Below are 21,912 nucleotides of genomic sequence, written 5' to 3'. Positions count from 1 at the left end.
TGACCCCACTGAGTGACTTGGCTATGTGCCAAGTAGCCTGGGGAGGAGGCTGAACCAGAGGGGGTTATGAATTTCAGTGGAGTTACAAGAATGGTGGCCTAAACCCTGGGATTCCGAGCAGCTGTGGGACCTGCGGGGATTCTGACGCGAAGCCAGGGCCCAGGCCAGGACTGAAGGCTCCCTGCTCAGACCAGCACTCCAGGCAGATTCTGAGCACAAGAAACTCTTCATGGAGAAAGGATCTCCTGATTTTGTTTTTTTTTTCAGGCCACATTTTCAACAGTTCACGGCCTGCTCGGTCCTTTTGTTTGGCGGCTGCAGTAAGGACAAACTGAAAGCCAACCAGGAGCTGCAGAACTCTGTTCTCGGCTCCGTGCCCTCCTTTCAGCCTTCCTTAGTGGAGCACTGGGACGCCCCTGACACCCCCCCCCTCCCCGCCTTCCCCACCCACCCCTGAGGGTATCTGTGGCTCCGAAAGCGGTGACTTGGGGCTACCGCAGCACAGGTTTTTTTAATCCCATCCGGAAGGAACATTTTTCTTCCTGTCATGGAGCTGCTGTCTGGTGGGTGCCAGAGCAGGCCCTTGTTATCCATCCTTCCTTTTGCAGTACTACAGAGTTTTGAACTCAGGGCCTCAAGCTTGCCAGGCAGGAGCAGTACCACTTGAGCCTCTTATCCAGCCATTTAAAATAAATAAAAATCTTAGTTGTGTTTTTTTTTTTAAAGGTAAGGTTTTGTATTTGGTTTAGGGTCAGCCTCAAACTATGATTCTCCTACCTATGCCTCCCACCTGGCTAGCCACTGTTACATCCAGCTTGTGTGTTGAGATGGGCTCTTACTATTGGCCCAGATTATTATTTTTTTTTTTGGCCAGTCCTGGGCCTTGGACTCAGGGCCTGAGCACTGTCCCTGGCTTCTTCCCGCTCAAGGCTAGCACTCTGCCACTTGAGCCACAGCGCCACTTCTGGCCGTTTTCTGTATATGTGGTGCTGGGGAATCGAACCTAGGGCCTCGTGTATCGGAGGCAGGCACTCTTGCCACTAGGCCATATCCCCAGCCCCCAGATTATTTTTGAACAATTATTCTCCTAATCACTACTGTTGGAGCTGGGATTATAGGTATGAGCCACATACCTGGCTATTATTATTATTTTTTTAAGATGGAGTCTCTCTTTGTAGCCCAGGCTGGCTTGGAACTCACGATCCTCCTGTTTCAGACTCCCAAATGCTAGGATTATAACTGCATAACAGCAAAGACCCTGTTTCATCAGGCTCTTCTCAGGCAAGCTGTGCTCATATCTGTCCCAAATCTGGGCCCAAATCTCCTTTGGGAAAGCTTCTCTCCTTTCCCGAATGCCAAGTCCCAGCCTCCCTTCCTCTAGCACTTGTCCACTCCTTGGCCAACCTCCCTTATGCACCCAGTTCACAATCCACCAGGAGTGTTTGTGGCTATGTGGTTGCCTTGTGGAGGTGGGAGGGATGTGGTCACAACTTCTTGTTGCTTCTTCCCAGCGCTGCTAGAAACATTACAGGACAGCAAGAAGGAAGTACAGTCTCCCAGCTCGTCGCTGCTTCAGGACTGAGCACAGAATCCTGAGCAAAAGGCACTCAGGCAGTTTTGAATGGCAGGTGAGTCCTAGTCTGCCCCAGGTAGCAATGAAAGATGGAAATGATTTAAAAAGAACCAGTTAGGGGTCACAAGATGTTAATACAACCACCTGGTAGAGAAGAGGTGCAGAGAACAGATGCTGATAGCCTTGCATGGACAGTAGTTGTCTAGCATTCTATGAAAGCTACAAATTATTGGGTGTAGTAATATATGCCTCTAATCCCAGCACTCAAGCCTGTAATCTTAGGCCCAGGCAGGAGGCTTGAGAGTTTGAGGCCAGGCTGGACTACATGGTGAGACCCTGTTTCTCTGTCTGTCTCTATATCTCTGTCTCTCTGTCTCTCACACACAATTGCAGCAGGAATGCAAATCTGCTGGTGGAACTCTCATTGGAACAACGTGGTTGGCAGGGACCATGTGTGACTGTGGGGGCTAGGAAAATGAACCTCTCCTCGTGGGGCCTCCTGTGATGAAATACTTCTGAGCCATGTCCAGGACACGACTGGCGTGACAGCAACACACAACAGGAGAGCTCACTGTGGGGCTGCCACGTGGCACTGGCTTTCAGTGAGCATCTCATTTGTTAGAAGCCCCAAAGCAAACCCATGGAGCAGTATCCCTGTGGGCAGAGATAAGACTGGAGCTTCAGAAGGATGATAGAATTAGGCTGAAGTCCCATAGCCAGAAACGGCATAGCTGGGATTCAAACTCAGGTCTCACCTCCCCAGGACAGCCCCGCCCACAATGGGTTTTCGGCTTGTTACAAGACATCCACTAAATACACCTATGGGGTGGCTACTTGTGGTTACTTCATCCGAGCTATATACACTGGAATCATTCAGAAAGTTTACATCTCCCGCCAAGTCCATCTCCAGGAAGTGTGGCTTATTGGTTGAGGGGTGTGTGTGTGTGTGTGTGTGTGTGTGTGTGTGTGTGTGTGTGCTGGGGGGTAGGGGAAGCTGGGAATTTGTAATTTTGTAAAAGCTTCCTGAGGTGCAGGGTCTAGGATCACTTCCCATGGACTCAGCCAGCAAGTCTCCACTCCCTGTCTGCGTCCCCCTCCTGCCCAGGGCACAGCCTTCCCTGTGTTTCTTTCAGTCCACGTAGGCCCTGCCCTGATCCCGGGCCCCCGGGGAAGGCGGGAGTGGCCCCCTGGCAAGGCGCCCCTGAGGAATGCTCTGCTGGCCTGCACCGCCCCAGCCAAGCTTCTCCACCCCACCAACTTCATCTCAGCCCTTTCCGAGGTCAGATTTCCCCCGGAGCCAAAACAATGTGAGCAATTGAATGCACGCTCACGCAAAAAGTTAAAAAAGAGCCTCTCTCATTGTTGCACAGAGCAATTTCATTTCCTGAGGAGCCTGACTTGCTGGCCTGCGTGTTCTCCTCCTCCAGAGCCCAGCCCCGCGGCACCCTGAGGGTCTGCTGTTGGGCAGCGTGGGGGGAGACGTCCCTTGCAGGCAGACACCCCTCGGAGGTACCTTCCACACAGGAAGGGCAGGGCGGGCCCCGGAGGGGAGGAGAGCGGGCAATTGCAGGGGGTCAAAAGGTGAGTGCCGAGGCCTGAGAGATTCCTGGCAGGAGCACACTTTCCTCCCCTCTCCTTACCTCTGGCCATGACTGCCAAACTCTGAAGAAGTGAACTGTGGGTAGAGATGGGCTGGGGAGAATGGCTGCCGAGAGGGCAGGTAGGATGTTCCCGGACGGGAGGGAGAAAGGATAGATGGGAGGAAGTGGCGAGGAACAGGGAGCTAAGCCAGAGGAATTTCCTACGTAGCTCTTCATGGCAGAGGCTCAGAGAGAGGCATTCTCTAACCATCTAGAGCCACCACAGCACCGCGGTGGGGGAGGGGTCATGGTAGGGGAGCTGGGGAGGGGAGGGGGAGGGCTGGGTCAGGAAAGGAAGGTGCTGGAGCTGCTAGACTTACAGCCTTACTGGCTGGGTTTGGAGTAGCCAGCTGCCACGGGAGACATGACAGTGTCACCAACAGCACACAGTGGGGCTCAGTAATGTCACTCTCCTGAGGGTGCACTGATAGTTGGGCTGAGGACCTGGCCAGGCGCAGGCATCCTGGGAATGCTCCCCAACGGAGCTCCTGGGATGCCATTCCACTTGTCTGTGTCTTTTTTCGTTTCTCTCATTGGTGTTCTGTAGTTTCTCAGTGCACAGATCTTCTTTTACTTCCTTAGCGCGTGTGTTCCAAGTGTTTTCTTCTCTTTGATGGTATTTAAGTGGTATTGTATTCCTGGTTTTCTTTTGGCTTACCCGGTTTGTTGTGAGTATATAATAACGCAAATGATCCTTGCATTTGAGTTTTGTATTCTGCAACTTGGTTGAATTTGTTTGTTAAAACGGGAACAGGTTTAGGGGGATGGAGGTATAGTTCAAGTGCTTGTGAACTAGCTTAATAAGTATGAGGTCAGAGTTCAAACCCCCCAGTACCTCCGAAAAAAAACTGTGATAGTTTTGTGAAGGAAATCTTTGGAATTTTTCTTTTTGAGACAAGCTCTCCATATACAGCAATCTTTTTTTTTTTCTTTTTGTTTATCCCTCCCTCCTCTTCCCCCCTGCCCTTCCTTCCTTCTTTCCTTGCCAGTCCTGGGGCTTGAATTCAGGATCTGGCTATCTTCAGGATTTGAGCTATCTTGCTCAAAGCTAGCATTCTAACACTTTAGCCACAGATCGACTTCTGGCTTTTTTGGTGCTTAATTGGGGATAAGAGTTTCATGAACTTTCTTTTTTGGGCTGGTTTTGAATGATGCCCCTCAGATCTCAGCCTCCTGAGTAGCTAGGATTATAAACATGAATCACCAGTGCCTGGCTTCTTTTCTTTTTTTTCCAGGCCTGGGCTTTGGACTCGGGGCCTGAGCACTGTCCCTGGCTTCTTTTTGCTCAAGGCTAGCACTCTGCCACTTGAGCCACAGTGCCATTTCTGGCTGTTTTCTATATATGTGATGCTGAGGAATCAAACCCAGGACTCCATGTATATAAGGCAAGCACTCTTTGCCACTAGGCCATATTTCCAGCCCACTTCTTTTCTTTTTAAAAAACTATTTTATTTATTTTTTTGATGGTCATGGGTCTTGAACTCAGGGCCTGGGCACTGTCCCTAAGCTCTTTTGCTAGTGTTCTATCACTTTGATCCACAGCACCACTTCCAGTTTTCTTGTGGTTAATTGGAGATAAGAGTCTCACGGCCTTTTCTGTCTGGGTTGGATTTGAATCTCCATCCTCAGATCTCAGCCTTCTGAATAGCTAGGATTATGGGCATGAACCATCAGCACACGGCTTATTTTGCTTTATTTTTTGCTTGAACTTGAACTTGAGCTTGAACTCAGGGACACTCAACTCACTCAACTTTCTTGCTCCTGGCTGGCATTCTATCACTAGTGATACGTCTGGCTTGGCTTTTTGCTGGTTAATTGGAGATGGAGTCTCATAGCTTTTTCTGCCGTGGCTGGCTTCAAACCATATTCCTTCAATCTCAGACTCTTGAGTAGCTCTGATTACACATGTGAGCCACTAGCACCCAACTGGAAATACTAAAACATTCTAAAATCCACCTAGAGTCAAAAAGGTCCTGGATACCAAAAGCAAAGCTTGGAGTCATCATATTTCCTGATATCAAAATATACTACATTGGCTGGGGATATAGCCTAGTGGCAAGAGTGCCTGCCTCGGATACACGAGGCCCTGGGTTCGATTCCCCAGCACCACATATACAGAAAACGGCCAGAAGTGGCGCTGTGGCTCAAGTGGCAGAGTGCTGGCCTTGAGCGGGAAGAAGCCAGGGACAGTGCTCAGGCCCAGAGTCCAAGGCCCAGGACTGGCCAAAAAAAAAAAAAAAAATACTACAAATCTATAACAATCCAAACAATCTTACCAGCATAAAAACAAAACATTTCTATATTTTATGGAACAAAATAGATAGCCTGTACATTTATTGTCAATTGATCTTCAACATGGTGCTAAGAAGACATTGTGGGTAAGAAAATCTCTCTCTAGTAAATGGTATTGGGAAAATTGGATATCCACATGCATAAGAATGAATTTAGAGCATTTTCCTCACTCAGTATAGACTAGAAACCATAAATCTATGAGCAGATAGAAGGAGAAAGCTTTCTGACTGTAGTCTAGGCAATGATTTTTGAATATGACTCCCAAAGTACAAGCAACAAAAGCAAAAATAGAAACAAAGGTTTATGTCAAACCAAATGACTCCTGTACAATGAAGGAAACAACCAGCACACAGAGAGAGGTGATCTACAGAATGGGAGAAGGTATTTGCAAATCATAACCAGATAAAGGTGTTACTATCCAAAATATCTAAGGAACTCCTATAACCCAATGGTAGCAAATCTAATAATTCAATTAAAAAGCAGTCTAAGGGTTTGAATAGACATTGCTCCAAAGAAGATATGCAAATGGTCAGCAGGTGTATGGAAAGATGCCTAGTGTCACTAATCCTTCAAGAAGTACCCATCCAAACCACAATGAGATGGCACTTCATATCTCTTAGGATGGCTTTTAACAAGAAAACAAAACTCAGCAATTGTTGGTTAGGATGTGGAGAAATTCAAGCCCCCTGTAAGATATAGGTAACCATACCACATTCACATTTATTCTGTTAAAAGAGTTGTTCTCCCATTAAATACTACTATGGTAATATATTTTAAACATGCAAAATAACTGTCAGAGAATGAAGGAAGAGGAGACATTGTACAAAAAGAAACGTAACTATTACCTGATTTAGGTAACTGTAACACCTCTGTACATCATCTTTATAATAACAATAAAAATGCAAAATAAAAAAGAGAGCTTGCTAAGAAAATACAAGCTATAAAAGGAGACATACAGCTTTAGCTGACCAATACAACTCTTCAATCTCTTTGAAACCCAGACCTAAGAGCAATGGAGACAGCGAAACTGTGAGTCAAGTCAAAAGAAATCTTTCCTCTTTTAAGTTGTTCCTCTCAGGTACTTCTCACAATGATGAAAAGTCTGGCTAGGACAGTTGAGTACACAGGAGTGTGCTGTGGATTTTGAGTCAGCCACAAAAAGCCACACTTTCCCAGCCTGAAAGAGGCAGCAGCGGTGTTCTAGAAACTTCCAAGATGCTTTGGGCCTGTGTAAATGTGTGTTGGATAAGGCAGGAGAGGCAGCAGCTAACTGTAAGAATTCGGGGGTGGAGGGAGATGGGAAAGGTTTCATATTCTCTAAAGAGCACCTCTTTATGTCATCTTCTGAACACCTCATTTTAGGTAAGCCAAGTGAGCTCTGGAAAAAGCCACACATGGCAAGTTCGAGAACTCCAGGCCGGTTCTGGTATGGAGAAGCTGTGTGTCCTTTCAGGACACTCAACTCACGTCTCCTTTTAGTTTGGACATGTTTAATGTACATTATGTTAAAAAATGAACCATAACTTGAGGGTAGGGATGGAAGGGGGAAATGGGAGAAAGTGAAGGAAGTGATGATATTGACCAAAAACCATTATATTCACAACATGACTTATGGAATGGTAACCCCTTTGTACAACTACTCAATTGAAAAGGAGACGATGAGACACGTTCTGGATTCCTCAGCTCCATCAGCCTGAAGGACACCAGCTCTCTGAGAGCCAGTACTCTATAATGAGTCCTCTGGACACTTCCTCCCATGCATGTACTCAGCTGCTCTCCATGCCCTGCCACCCTCCTTGAACCCTGCAGAGAAAGTACCGCAAGCCCCTATGCAGATGAGGAAAGCTTAGCCTAGGAAAGCTTTCCCCCAAGATGGCACAGCTAAAAGATAACAGAGCCAGGATGTGAAGCCCCCCGCCAACTCTTTGAATGCTGCTCATGTGTGGTGATGGGGGCTCTCTTCTTTTTACAAAATTACCATGAACATGATGTGAGCCTATGTTGGTCAAACTTTCTCCAAAAGCTTAATTCATCAAATAAATGTGCACAGGAAGGGTTGTCTGTTTCTTGTCTGTGCAGGTCTACCAGCACCTTCTGGATCTCACACTACCTTGGGTGGTAAGAAAATGTCCCTGTAGCCAAGGCTAGTGCTCAGCTATGGCCCTATGTCCTTCTCAGGGAGCAAGTGATGACTACCCTAGGAATTGCCAAGATCACACAGAGGGAATGAGCTGGGGTAACTCAGGTCATTGCCCGAGAATAGGGCTGTGTTCTGCCTTGAGCTGATTTATTGGTTCACAGGGAAATGCAGGCAAGGATGGATGGATCCTAGAGGTTCTTGGTTAGCTCTCTGCCTCAGGGATGTCTGCTTTCCACTCATCTCAAAGGGATGCAAAAGGCCAGAATGCTTGTTCTATTGGTCCTGACCACTGAACCAAGACCTTTGAGAAGAAAGGCAAGTCAGGAGTGGGCTGTATCTGAGCAAGTTTGAACTCAAGGGCATTTGTGAAGAAACAGAGTTCACCTACTTGGAGTGTCTCAGATTGTGGGTTTACAAGGCACCCTTGGGGGCTGCATGCTTGGCTTTAGGGTATAATGAATACACTTTTGTCTCATACATGGATGCTTCTCAAATTCAAACACACCACTTCCTTTGCTTAAATCCCTTGTCATCATCTATTCAAGAGCAAAGTCATCTATCTCTTCACTCCACGCTGCTCCTTCAGCTACAGTTCCCTTTCCTTTCCACCCTCATGAAAGGAGTCATCCACATTCCCCACCTCTCTCCGTTGATCCCCAGGCCCTGGTTCTAATTGTTTCCAGACCCAGGCCACTTCCCTGTCCTGGTCCTTTGGTTCTCTAAAGGCTGTCCCTCTATGCATCCTGCTGGTGGCTTACAGTAAACATTCTTTTTTTTTTTTTTTTTTGGCCAGTCCTGGGGCTTGGACTCAGGGCCTGAGCACTGTCCCTGGCTTCTTCCCGCTCAAGGCTAGCACTCTGCCACTTGAGCCACAGCGCCGCTTCTGGCCGTTTTCTGTATATGTGGTGCTGGGGAATCGAACCTAGGGCCTCGTGTATCCGAGGCAGGCACTCTTGCCACTAGGCTATATCCCCAGCCCACAGTAAACATTCTAAATGAAAGCTCCTGCTGTGCTGGTCTTCACGAGCTCTTATGGAGTCTTTTTCAACACCTCACTCTCCTGGTTTTTCGGCTCTGTCCCCTCGGCCCTCAATTGCCGCCCCTCTGCTGGCCCAGTCTTTTTCCTGGGTGATACTACCATCCCTATTTCTAGCACCAGGTACACATCCATTTTCCCAGGTGACCTCTCAGGGACCTTCAGACCCTCTGTCCCATGCTGAAGGTGGCCATCAGGTGGCCCAAATGTAATATCATGAGTCCAAACTCATGGCTCTCATCCTTGCTTGTTTCTGTTCCTCATTCATCACCCCAGAAAATGTTGCCTCCAGGTTGGTAAACAGGAATTCTGTCTCTGCCTCCACCTTCCATCAGCGTGTCCTGTTGACTCTAACTCAAAAACACTGTGCCCGCTCTTCATGCGTGTGGCAGTATTTCCAGCCACCAGCCTTGCTATGGATAACACCAAAGGTCCCAACTGGCCTCCAGCTTTCATTTTTACCCATTTCAGTTCTACCCCAGAAGCAGCCAGAGAGACCTTATAAAGTGTTGTACTGTTTAGGAGGGTAAGGAGTCCTAATGCTTGGCTTCTTGGTACTTATACTTTCACCAGACTTTTTTTTTTTACTCAAGGCTGGCACTCTACCACTTGAGCCATACTCTACTCCTGGCTTCTTGCTGGTTAACTGGAGATAAGAATCTCTTGAGTTTGTCTGCCCAGGCTGGCTCCAAATCGCAATTCTCAGATCTCAAGCTTCCTGAGTAGCTGCGTTACAGGTGTGAGCCGCCAGAGCCTGGCTCTTCATTCCTCCTAATTACTCCTTTTTCAGATGAAATTAAGAACAAATATTTCCTTTTAAAAAACAAAGATATCAAGGGCTGGGGATATGAATTAAGTAGTAGAATACTTGCTTAGCATGCACAACAAGGTCCTGGGTCCAATCCCCAGCACTACCAAAAGCAAACCAACCAACCCTTAAAAACAAACAAAAACATTCAGCAACAAACGAATCCAACCTAAAGACCTGTTCTTTGAACGAATCTTCTAGATTAGGAATCATTGAAGTCTGAACTAAAAGTAGTTTCTCTTTAAGTAAACTCAACACCTAAAACCTGGTTTTGGAAGCAAAAGCCTGAAAGATTTCTTTACCAAAGGCCCCAATCCCTTCTGGCTACCCAACCTTGTAGCTTTGATGGGAATTTCAGGGTATCTGCCATTCCCATGGGGCAGGTGGGCGTGGCCGTGGCGGGGCCTTGTCTCTTACCTCCCTGAGGCACGTGTAGATGGGACACACCAGCACGCGGAAGGGCTCGCCGGTGCTGCTGCGCATGGTGCCGAACACCTCACACAGGAAGGTGATGAAGCCCAGCCAGCGCTCCACGTCCTGCTGCTGCAGCTCCTCGCGCACGGTGAAGTCCTTCTGTGGAGACACAGAGACTGTGTTAGTCTCCAAGGGGCTGACACCACCCTGTCATCCAACCGGCTGGCCCTTGAGGCTTGTCTTGATGATTCCAATTCTGAGGAGAGGTCCTGGCATGGGAGGGGAGGACACCTTTCCCAGACTCCTCATCTTCCTACCCAATTCCCACCACCAACCTCCGAATCACTGTCCCCTCCATCAGGGAGGGGGCCCGTCCCACACAGGGTCAGTACTTAGCCACCAAGGTCCACTGGAGTTTCAGCACAAGTATGGTCCTTGCCCAGGAGGGTCTGAAGCATCTACTCATTCATCCATTCATTCATCCATCTGTTCACATACTCATCCATTCACACATTCATCCATTCAGTTACTCATTTATGCATTGGGTCCTTCCTTCCTTCCTTCCTTCCTTCCTTCCTTCCTTCCTTCCTTCCTTCCTTCCTTCCTTCCTTCCTTTCCTTCCTTCCTTCCTTCCTTCCCTCCCTTCCTCCCTTCCTCCCTCCTTCCTTCCTTATCTTTCTTGCTTGCTTTGTCAGTTGTGGGGCCTGAACTCAGGACATGGGTGCAGTCCCTGAGCTGTTATGCTCAAGGCTAGCACTCTACCACTTTGAACCACAGCTCTATTTCAGGTTTTTTGAGTGATTAATTGGAGATAAGAGTCTCATGGGGACTTCTTTGCCTGGGCTGGCTTTTAACTGTGATCCTCAGATCTTACCCTTCTGAGTAGCTAGGATTGATTATAGGTGTGAGCCACCAGTGCTTGGCTGTAATTTTTATTATAAGAATGAATCAAGGGGCTGGGGATATGGCCTAGTGGCAAGAGTGCTTGCCTTGTCTACATGAGGCCCTGGGTTCGATTCCCCAGCACCACATATACAGAAAACGGCCAGAAGTGGCACTGTGGCTCAAGTGGCAGAGTGCTAGCCTTGAGCAAAAAAGAAGCCAGGGACAGTGCTCAGGCCCTGAGTCCAAGGCCCAGGACTGGCCAAAAAAAAAAAAAAAAAAAAAAAAAAAAGAATGAATCAAGGGGCTCAGTCCTTGGCTTAAAAGTGCCAGTTTAAACGCTAGCAAGATCCTGAGTTCAAGATCAGGTACTGAAAAATAAAAGAATGAATGAAAAGCTAGAAATAACCCTTGGGAGACAAAATATTTATTTTCTATTTTTAAATTTTATTTTAAAAAATCATTCCAGGTGCTAGTGGCTCACACCCATAGTCCTAGTTACTCAGGAGGCTGAGATCTGAGGATTGTGGTTCAAAGCCAGCCTGGGCAAGAAAGTCTTTTATCTCCAACTAACTACCAAAAAAGCTGGAAGAGGAGCAGCTCAAGTGGTAGAATGCTAGCCTTGAGGACAAACACTCAGGGACAGTGCCCAGGCCCTGAGCTCAAACCCAGGGACAGGCAAAAACAAAATTCATTCATATATTGCCCAGTCTGGTCTTGAACTCCTGGACTCAAGTAATTCTACCTTGCCCTTCTGAGTATTGGTCTACAGATGCATACTACCATGACCAGCTGACACTTAAGTTTCAAATGTAACAAATGATAACTTCATAGCAGTGGTAATTTAATAATCCAAGATTAAATTACTAACTGACTAGTGGATAGATGTTGGAAGGGGACAGAAAATTATAAAGTATACACCATTCCCAAATAAAAAAATTAAAGCATCAGTAAAATAAAAAATATATTAAAAGATGAGCATCATTACATAAAAATTTAAGGTTTGCATAGACAAAATAGTGTCCATAATAAATACATGTCATAAAAGTTGTATTCTGAAAAGCCCCAAATGCATCCAAAGCTTTATTTTAAAGCCAAATGTGGCATCAGTGCCATTGGGTGGTCTCCTAATGCTCAGGAAGTAGAGGCAGGAGAATTTCCAGTTTGAAGCCAGTATATGCTACCTGGTGAGATTTTTGTCTCAAAAAATTAAAAAGAAAAAAAGCTATTGAGACATAAGAAAAAACAGAAAGCAAGAACTACATTGGAAAACTAAACTGCTAATAAACATTCTCCTATGATTATAGTTATTATTATTTTTGGAAGTCCTAAGATTTAGGCTTGCTAGGCAGGTTCTCTACCACTTGAACCACACTCCCAGCCCTTTTTAGTTTCATTGTTTTTCCAGTTAGGTTTTGCTTTTTGCACAGGCTGGCCTGGACATTTATCCGCCTATTATGCTTCCCATGTAGCTGCGATAACACTGTTTGCACCACTGCACCCCTCTTATGGGTTAACATTTGTCCAGGTTGGCCTTAAACCTCACCCTCCCAATCTCAGCCTCCTGAGTATCTAGGAGTATAGGTATAAGGCACCTGACATAGCCATTTATTATTGATTAAAGTTAATTACTTAGATGATTTAAGTAATAAAACTAACAAATCTAGATTGGAACAAGTTTCATAATAAGCTGTGATAACACTACAATTTTCAAACATAAAAATGTGTACAAGTTATATACTGGGACCAACACTAACAACAACAACAAAGAATAAAGTCAACCGGGTGCTAGCGGCTCACACTTGTGATCCTAGCTTCTCAGTAGGTTGAGACCGGAGGATCACAGTTTGAAGCTAACCCGGACAAGGAAAATCCATGAGACTCATATTTCCAGTTAACCACCACAAAGCCAAAAGTGGAGATGTAGCTCAAGTGATAGGGCGCTAGCCTTGAGCAAAAAAAGCTCAAGAACAGTACCCAGGCTCTGAGTTCAAGCCCCAGGTAGGGGTGTGTGGGGTTTGGGGTGTGTGGGGAGGGAATCAATTACTTGGATACTTACGAGGTGCTCCCATGAATAACGATGGAGTAAAGAGAGAGAAAATAAAAGATTCTAAAAGGAACTTGAAAGAGTAAGAAAAAAATAGTTAAAATCCATACAAAGCTAAATTAGAAAGGAAATATGTTACTTTTACCCTGTTTATTATTTTATTTTTTTGTCAGTCATGGGGCTGGAACTCAGGGCCTGGGTGCTTAGCCCTGAGCTTTTTCTATTACTCTGAGCCACAGTGCCAATTCTGGTTTTTGGGTTTTTTTGTTGGTTAATTGGAGATAAGAATCTCACACACTTTCCTGCCCAGGCTGGCTTCAATATTCTCAGATCTCAGCCTCCAGAGTGACTAGGATTACAGGCAGGAGCCAGTAGTGTCTGGGCAATTTTAACCTTTTTTTTTTTTTTTTTTGCCAGTCTTGGGGCTTGAACTCAGGGCCTGAGCACTGTCCTTGAGCTTCTTTTGCTCAAGGCTAGCACTCTACCACTTGAGCCACAGTGCCACTTCTAGCTTTTTCTACTTATGTGGTACTGAGGACTGGAACCCAGGACTTCATGCGTGTTGGGCAAGCACTCTACCACTAAGCTACATTCCCAGCCCAATTTTCTTTTCTTATTTATTGTCAAAGTGATGTACAGGGAGGTTACAGTTTCATACATTAGGCCTTGGGTAACCCAGCCCAATTTTAACTTTTTTTTTTGTCAGTCTTGGAGCTTGGACTCAGGGCCTGAGCACTGTCCGTGGCTTCTTTTTACTCAGGGCTAGCACTCTGCCACTTGAGCCACAGTGCCACTTCTGGTCATTTTCTGTGTATGTGGTGCTGGGTAATCGAACCCAGGGCTTCATGTATACGAGGCAAGCACTCTTGCCACTAGGCCATATCCCCAGCCCCTTTTTAACCTATTTTGAAGCATGACTAATTAAGGGACAATGGAGCTGGGTATGGTGGTGTATGTGTGTAATCCCAGCACTTGGGAGGCAGAGGCAGGAAGACTGCATCTCCCAAGCCAGCCTGAGCTATATACTGAGACTCTGTCTCAATGAAACAGGTTTTGAGAATAGAGCCAGCATGGTCATCTAGACCAGGCAACCCAGAAACAAATTTGGCATCTATAAGGGTGACACATGGGCCTGGAGGGCTCTAATTCATGGGCACAGGAAGCATTATTTACTCAAGCTATGTGGCTGGGACAGTTGTCTAATACTGGGAGGAAAATAATTTACAGAGTCTCTTTGATACTTCACTCTAAAATGAATTCCACATGGAATTTAAGACAAATCATAAAAACCAGAAGAAAATTAAATGGAGTATAACAGATTTCTGGAGAAAGGCTTTCTACATGAAAATAACAGAGAAATGCACCTAAATATTATAAACACACAAGGCAATTGATATGCTGGGAAAAATATCCACAATAAATGTGGCTGAGGGTAGCAGTACAAGTATATATAGTGTGTCCACATTTGCAGTAAAATTATTAAATCACTGATGGACAAAGAAAGGACAATTATATGTCAAAATATAACTGCTAGTCATGATCAGAAAACAAATTAAACACCAGTAGTAATTCAATGAATGAAAACACCTTCTTCTACATTTGCTATATTAGCAAAACTTGAAAAACCAGTAACTGTCAATGCTGATGAGGCTGTAGAGAGACAGGCACTCTCCTAAACAGGCAGTGAACATTGGTACCGCTTCTCTGAAACAACAACAACAACAAACCAACTTTAAGCCTTAAAGGTGATTTTGTTGGGCTTCATGGCGCATGCCTACAATCCTAACAAGTCAGGAGGATGAGATCTGGAGGGGCATGGTTTGAAGCCAGTCTGGGCTAGACAGCCCTGAGATCCATCTCTCATTAACCAGCCCAAATTCAGGTCTGAAGCCATGGCTCAAGTGGTAGAGTGCAAGTCAAGCAAGTTCTTAAGGCCTGAGTTCAAACCCTGGTACCAGCAAGAAAAGTATTCTTATTATTTGATCTGGTCATTGTCCCTCTGGGTAGTTATCATAAGGAAATAATTAAAGGTAACAGGAAAAAAGCTGAACATTCCTAAGAATTCAACAACCTAAGTATCTAACCACAAGAGAACGATTAAGTAAACACTCTACACATTCATTTATGTTTGAAAAGAGTTTATAATAGCATAGAAACGTTTGTATAATTAATTTAAAAAGCAAAACCAGGCTGAGCACTGGTGGCTCATGCCTATAATCCTAGCTACTTAGGAGTGTAAGAACTGAGGATCACAGTTCCAAGCCAGCATAGACAGGAAAGTCCACGAGATTCTTATCCCCAACTAACTACTGGAAAACCATCAATGGTGCCCAGACCCCAAGTTCAAGCCCCATGCCTGACAATTCCCTCCTCTACCCCAACCAGAAGCTGAATGAAAAAAAGGAAAACCAAAATGCATGCACTATATTGTCTCATCCACGAAATAATTTTTTTTTTTTTTTTGCCAGTCCTGGGCCTTGGACTCAGGGCCTGAGCACTGTCCCTGTCTTCTTTTTGCTCAAGGCTAGTACTCTACCACTTGAGCCACAGCACCACTTCTGGCCTTTTCTATATATGTGGTGCTGAGGAATCGAACCCAGGGCTTTGTGTATGCAAGGCAAGCACTCTACCACTAGGCCATATTTCCAGCCCCATTTACACTTTTTCTTTTTTTCTTTTTTTTGGCCAGTTCTGGGCCTTGGACTCAGGGCTTGAGCACTGTCCCTGGCTTCTTTTTGCTCAAGGCTAGCACTCTGCCACTTGAGCCACAGCGCCACTTCTGGCCGTTTTCTGTATATGTGGTGCTGGGGAATCGAACCCTGGGCTTCATGTATACGAGGCAAGCATTCTTGCCACTAGGCCAGATTCCCAGCCCATGAAATAATTTTTTTTAATTTTTTTTTTTGGCCAGTCCTGGGCCTTGGACTCAGGGCCTGAGCACTCACTGTCCCTGGCTTCTTCCTGCTCAAGGCTAGCACTCTGCCACTTGAGCCACAGCGCCGCTTCTGGCCGTTTTCTGTATATGTGGTGCTGGAGAATCGAACCTAGGGCCTCATGTATCCGAGGCAGGCACTCTTGCCACTAGGCTATATCCCCAGCCCCCATGAAATAATTTTTAAAAGAAGAAAAAAACATGAAATAGTCAGTGTTTAACAGTAATGTTTCTCAGTAGTGTAATAATGAATGGCCTTTATTCTTTTTTTTTTTTTTTTGGTGCTAGTACTAGTGCTTGAACTCAGGGCCAGCATGCTTTCCAATAGCTTTATTGCTCAATGCTGGTGCTCTACTACTTGAGCCAGACAGAGTTCCGCTTCTGGGTTTTTGCTGGCTAATTAGAATAAAGATTCTCTCAATTTATCTGCCTGGGTTGGCTGTGAACCTTGATCCTCAGATCTCAGCCTCCTGGATAGCTAGGATTACAGGCAGGAGCCACAAGTACCTGGTTCATTTTTTCCTGTTTGTTTTGTTTGTAATTTTCTGAATTTTTTGGGGGGTAACTATTTCTTTTTGTAATCAGAAAAAACAATACTTGATGATTGTGACCCCCGCTTTTTTTTTACACAAAGTAGATCTAGTTCTTGGGGTGATTTGGCAGTGAGCACAGATTTGCTGCAGAAGGGATAGAAGGCTGCATGTGTACATGTCTATTCTGGAAGCCCCCAAACCTAGTTTATGTGTCCTTGTGACACAGGTTAGGGTTGCCAGCTTTCCCTCGGAACAAGGAGCCCCTTTCTGCCATTCCTTGGGTCTCTCCCTCGACGCCCAACTTCAGCCTCTTCTATCCAAAAGCAGCAAGGGGCCTCAGATCGGTGGCAGCCATTTCAAAGTCTGGTATTTGGCTCAGTTCTCATCTGACTGGCAGGCTCCCTCCTAGTAACCCCTACTGCCTCTCCCCAAACTTTAAGGCTACCATTTAAGCCCCGTTTCCTGCCTAAAACTATTTATTGACGTACTGCTATTTCCTGCACCGGCCACATCAATAAGCCCTGAAAGCCACTCAGTGTCTCAGGTTTCTCAAGGCATTCTGGGAAATTCTTCCCGCTCTGGATAACCACATGAACTCTGGCATGGTGGAGCCCTGTGGCCAAGCCAAAAACAGCTGTGTACATGCGGGGCGGGGGGGGGGGGGGAGAACACTGACACCCCCCCCACACTTTCCACGGACAGGGCAGCCACAGGGGGGAGATGCTGCTGAGAGGAGGGAGGGGCTGGGGCACAAGGACCACAGTGTGTTTTTACACTTCCTGAGGTCCACTGGCAGCACCCTACCCACCCCCAACACCATTCTCTTCTCCCTCCTTTAAAACGAGTGACCAAGGGAAATTTGCCCATCCAAACCCAACCTCCCCAGTGACTCTGGTTTGTTCCTGTCCAGAAAGGGGGCTCCAGGGAGTGGGTTGGGAGGAGGAGAAAGTCTGCTTTTAGTCACCGCCGGCAGGAAGTTTCTTTTTCCTTTAGAAGTTGGGCTGCCTTGTGGGGGAGGCAGGGATTGGGGAATCTAAGGACTAAACAGCAGCAATGGATCCTGTCTTCTCCCCAGCAACTGACCATGGGATTAAGAAAAAAAAATACATATATACATATCTATGCGATAGAATTCATTATAATGGAAACACTTGGCAAATCCTTTTTGAATCAAAGATTCACATCTTTTTGTTTGTTTGTTTACTTGGCTCAAAGTTTTGTTTCCTTCAGGGTTTGGTTCTAATGTCCCTCTCCTCCTCCAGGAGGTCCTGCTCCCCAAATACCTCAGTGTCGAGGTGGCCCTTTGGCTCTGAACTAGTTCCCTCCTAGCTCTTACCAACTACACGGGTTTGGATCTTTGTTGATATCTGGCCCTTTGCCAGGAAGAGTTGCACAAGGCAGGCATCTTGTCTGATCCATGATGTGTCTCTAGACTGGGACCTGGCTCAGCAGATGCGAATGTGAGGAGACCAGATGGGTCAGTAGTCTACTCCAAGTGACCAGGCTTCTCTAAGCAGAGTTCCCGTTCTTCAATCTCAGACTTGATAATAGAGTTAGTATATTTGCTGGGTTCGCCTTTCCCCTTTCCTTTCCTTTCTCCGTCCTGTCCTGCCCTGCCTTTCTTTCTCCTTCCATCATTTCTTCCAGACCTATTCTTTCTGCCTGTCCCAGCCCTGCCCACCCCACCTCGGTCCATTTGTGGCAAGCTTCTTTGTGGCTCGCATTTTTGCACAGAGTGAAGTCTCTTGGGATCTTTCTTCCTGTGTCAAGGTTGCTTCAAGCAAAGCCATGACATTCTACAGAGCCATCTTCAGTGGGGTGGGGTGGGGTGTCCCCTTCTGAGCTCTTTGCCTGACCCCCAACTCTATATACCTCACTGCCTCTGTCCTTGTCACTCCATCTCTATATGCCTCCTTGATCCTCTGTTCTAATGGCCCAGCTCAGGGGCTCCTGCCTGCTTCCAGGGGCTGGGAATTGACCCTTGGTAGTGCCTGGAAGGCTTTGGCCCACCCCAGTCATAAACCAAGTTCCTGAAACAGACGTTTTGGCCCCATTGCCTCAAGGTGAGGAGGGGAGAGGATTCCCAGGCTCTGGAGCAGCCTGGAACCCAGGGATGCTAGGACCCATCAGGTGACTCCTGGCTCTAGAGAAGACCCTAATGCTCCATTTATTATCATTTCCTGGGTTTCTTAGGCCCACGAAACACCTCAGAATCCCAAGAGAAACAGATTCACCTCGAATTGGTTTCTGTGACTTTGGACTAAGCAGCAGCAGACATGACACAGTGCGTTCCTGACCCCACAGGAGGGGTTCAGGACTGCCCAGAGCCAGTAGACAGAGCCTGACTGGAGGACAGGCTGGGATTGGATATTTCCTGAAGGGCTGGTGAGGAGACAGGGAGAAAGAGCAGGCCCGAGGCGCTGTCTCTCCACCTACTCACAGCCGTCTGGGGAAATGACCGCTGGGGCTTGGCGTCTACCTGACTGGGTCACAATGACGTCCCTGGCTGTAATGAGTCACCCGTGCAATGTGTCTGGCACATAGTAGGTGTTTAACACAAGTTGCACAGACCTTCTGGTAGTTGTCTCCTGAGTCGCCCTGTCCTGTCTCAGACCTGGAGGCCTCTTCCTCCTGGCAGGTGGCATATACAGCCTTACCTGCTGGGCTGTGGATTGCCAGTCTTGGTTCAGTTCTGTTGGGTTGAGTCCTGGATTGGGGGGCCTAGTACTGCATCTTGGCTCTGGGTCTGATCTGCAGGTTGCCGTAGTATGAATTCCCAACTTGTCTGACAGAGGGCTGTGTGAGCATGGGGTTGCAGCTCTACGCCAAGATAGTTCTTGCCTCATGTTCTGAGGTCTACTGTTCCTGAGCTGCTCTCCAACTTTGGGCAAGTTCTTTCTTACTGCTTACTACTAGATGTTTTCCAAGGATCCTGACCTTCCTGGCCCATGCCCCAGACATCTACCACTTGATGCCAATTCTTGGTCGTTCCAGTGTTTCACTCTGGTCTGTCCCTAGACACAGGATTCTTAGTTGTCAACGACAGAAACCTTCCAAGCCAGTCCCAGCACACAGGGCCTGAACTGGCTTCCAAGAGAAGAGAATCACCTTGGACACAACCACAGGGCTGTGACAATGGTGGCTCAGGCAATGATGGTGCGATCAGTCTTCCCCCAGCTGGCTCTGCTTGTCTGCTCTGACTTATTTGTGAACCATTTTCTCTCCTGCCATAGCCAGTTTCCCTTTGACATGGCAATGATGGCTGTTAGAAGCTTCCAGTGTCTCTAATAATGGTAGCCAAAATGAAGACAGAACCCCTCTCTCCTAATGTCCAGCCCTCAAATCTCAAGGAAGGATTGTAATTGGTTCTGCTTATCACTTGACCATACCTTTGACCAATCCTGTGCACATTAGGGTTCTCTGATTGGCTAGGCCCAGGTCATACTGCTTTTCTGAACTGGGGAAGGAAGGAGGTCCTGCAAATCCCTGGATCTAAGTTAGAAACAATGCTGTCTGCTGCAAACACAGACTGCACCTGGGACTCCAGGTAGCAGTCACGCTCTTCAGCATCCTGCCAAATTCCTTATGTGTTAGTGTAACTGCTGACTTTTCTGTCTCAATCAAACGAATGGAGAGTGACATTACTAAGATGATTTTGAATTTAGTCCCATCCATAGACATGGAAACTATGCTCCAACTATTATTAAAAAGACTACTGGAAGATCGACACTGACAGCTCACACATAATCCTCAATATTCAGGAGGCTGTGCTTTGAGGATCACAGTTCAAAGCCAGACTGGGCAGAACAGATTCATCTCTAATGAACAAGCAAAAAGCCAGGAGTGGAGGTGTGATTCAAGTGTTAAGTAAAGCCAGCCTTGAATGGAAAAGCCAAGCCGGACTAAAAGGTTCTGAGTTCAAACCCTAGTACTAGAATGTGCACAGCTGATGTTTTACGACACAAGGGCACACAATGCTTTATCAGCTGTTTCCAGTTGAATCTATATCCTTCTGGAGACATTTCCAAGCTTCCCAGGCTGTGAGCACCCAGACTATTTCTGTTGGTGAAATCAGGTCAGGTAGGCTGGGCCCTGCTAATCGTAGCAAGTGCTGGGGTGCAGCGGGAGAAGCTGAGAAGTCGGGCTGATGGAGTGGGAATTCTGTCTCACACTTACGCGGGCGTGAAGCCTCACTCTCAGACAAGGACAGCCAGCACCTGCTGTGGCTGTGGCCTTGAGAAGCTCTCAGCTGGGCTCAAAGTTTTCCCTTCAGCCAAGCTGGGAGAGAGGCCTGGATTGTCTAGTCAACCAGGAAGGAAGTCCTCATGGCAAAGTGTCACCAGATAGCCTCAGGGAAGATCCTGATGCAAGTCAGGCCCGGAGTTTGGGAGCTGAAGTCACAGACCTGAGGGCAGTGGGTGGGACTTAGAACTTCAACATCCCAGTCTCCCCTGCTGCCTGCCTGGTGTCTGTGGGACAGCCCTGCCACGTGTTCACAGAGCAACCTTCTCAACTTTACCAGTTCTCCTACATGCTACCTCATGGAGGACCTTGGCTTGACCAGTCTGAAGTAAGCTGGTGTGCGAATCTACTGAGCTGTGCCTGTTTGAAAAGGTCCTCACATGGATATGAAAGCCCCTTCCACCCTGCTTTTCTCTGCAGACTTCACAGAAGAGAGGGCTGGGCTGCTACTGTCTCCAGGCTCAGGATGTCTACCTGCCTGCCAGCACTGGGAGGTCGAAGCCATTGTGCCGGGTGGATATGGTATGCGGGAGTTGGGTTGAGGTTCAACTTGTTCTCAGCCTGAGGAGCAAGCCAATTGCAAATTGAAGTGGACATGGCTGGCCAATCACTGTCTGTGCCTCTGTGTCCCCATCTGTAGAATGGGAGACACCATTTAGTTTGTATCCAGGGACAATGAGGTGAAGGACTGATGTGGAAACTATCCTTAATAAAAAGGCTTCCTTGTCTCATTCTGCAATGTGAGAAATCAAAGCATACAGCATGAAAATATCCTGTCTGTGGTTTTCTGTATGAAGAATTACAAGCTGGGGCCCGAAACAGATTCGCCATCCAGCCTTGTGGAGCATCTTCAAGTCTGCTCTCAGAGCTGTGTCTGTACTAGAGCGATTCTCCCCATCCTCTGCACAGTACTGAAATTCAGGTCCTGTCCCTTAGATTTTCATTCAAGGCTGGCACACAACCATTTGAGCCACAACTCCACTTTTTGGTGATTAGTTAGGGATAAAAGTATCATGAGCTTTTCTTCTAGGGTTGCCTTCAAACTGTGATCTTCAGATCTCAGTCTCCCGAGTAGCTAGGCTTACAGGTATGAGCCACTAGTGCCTGGTTTGGACCAGGTGTTACTGAGAGGCCCAGGTCTTCATCTCCAGGCAGAAATGCTGTCTGGGATCCCACAGCTCTGAGCCAGGCCCTTCAGCCATGCTCTGGAAGTCATTGGAAATTGAAGGGCTCTAGAAATCATGCTTTCAATGACTAGTCCAATTACTGCTCAAGTTGTCCGGAAGGCTCGTGTTAAAAATAGATGACTATGTAGGCATTATTAAACTATTTATAGAATTTGAGAAAACCCCTTGAAATGCTCACAAAAAGAT

At 46.8% G+C, this 21,912-nt stretch overlaps 1 protein-coding gene across 3 annotated transcripts in view; it reads right to left on the bottom strand.

The window, feature by feature from the left end:
• Positions 1-21,912, bottom strand: part of Ctif (cap binding complex dependent translation initiation factor) — a 221,716-nt gene that overhangs the window by 24,222 nt on the left and 175,582 nt on the right. For all 3 annotated transcript variants that reach the window (XM_048363533.1, XM_048363534.1, XM_048363536.1), the window contains one exon: positions 9,907-10,062. In XM_048363533.1, the coding sequence (XP_048219490.1) occupies positions 9,907-10,062 (156 nt within the window). The remainder of the gene's footprint in view (positions 1-9,906; positions 10,063-21,912) is intronic.

The sequence above is a fragment of the Perognathus longimembris genome, chromosome 15 (assembly GCF_023159225.1).
Source record: "Perognathus longimembris pacificus isolate PPM17 chromosome 15, ASM2315922v1, whole genome shotgun sequence".
NCBI classification, from domain to species: domain Eukaryota; kingdom Metazoa; phylum Chordata; class Mammalia; order Rodentia; family Heteromyidae; genus Perognathus; species Perognathus longimembris.
The sequence above is the reverse complement of the archived record's forward strand: the minus strand, read 5'-3'. Positions and strand labels throughout refer to the sequence as shown.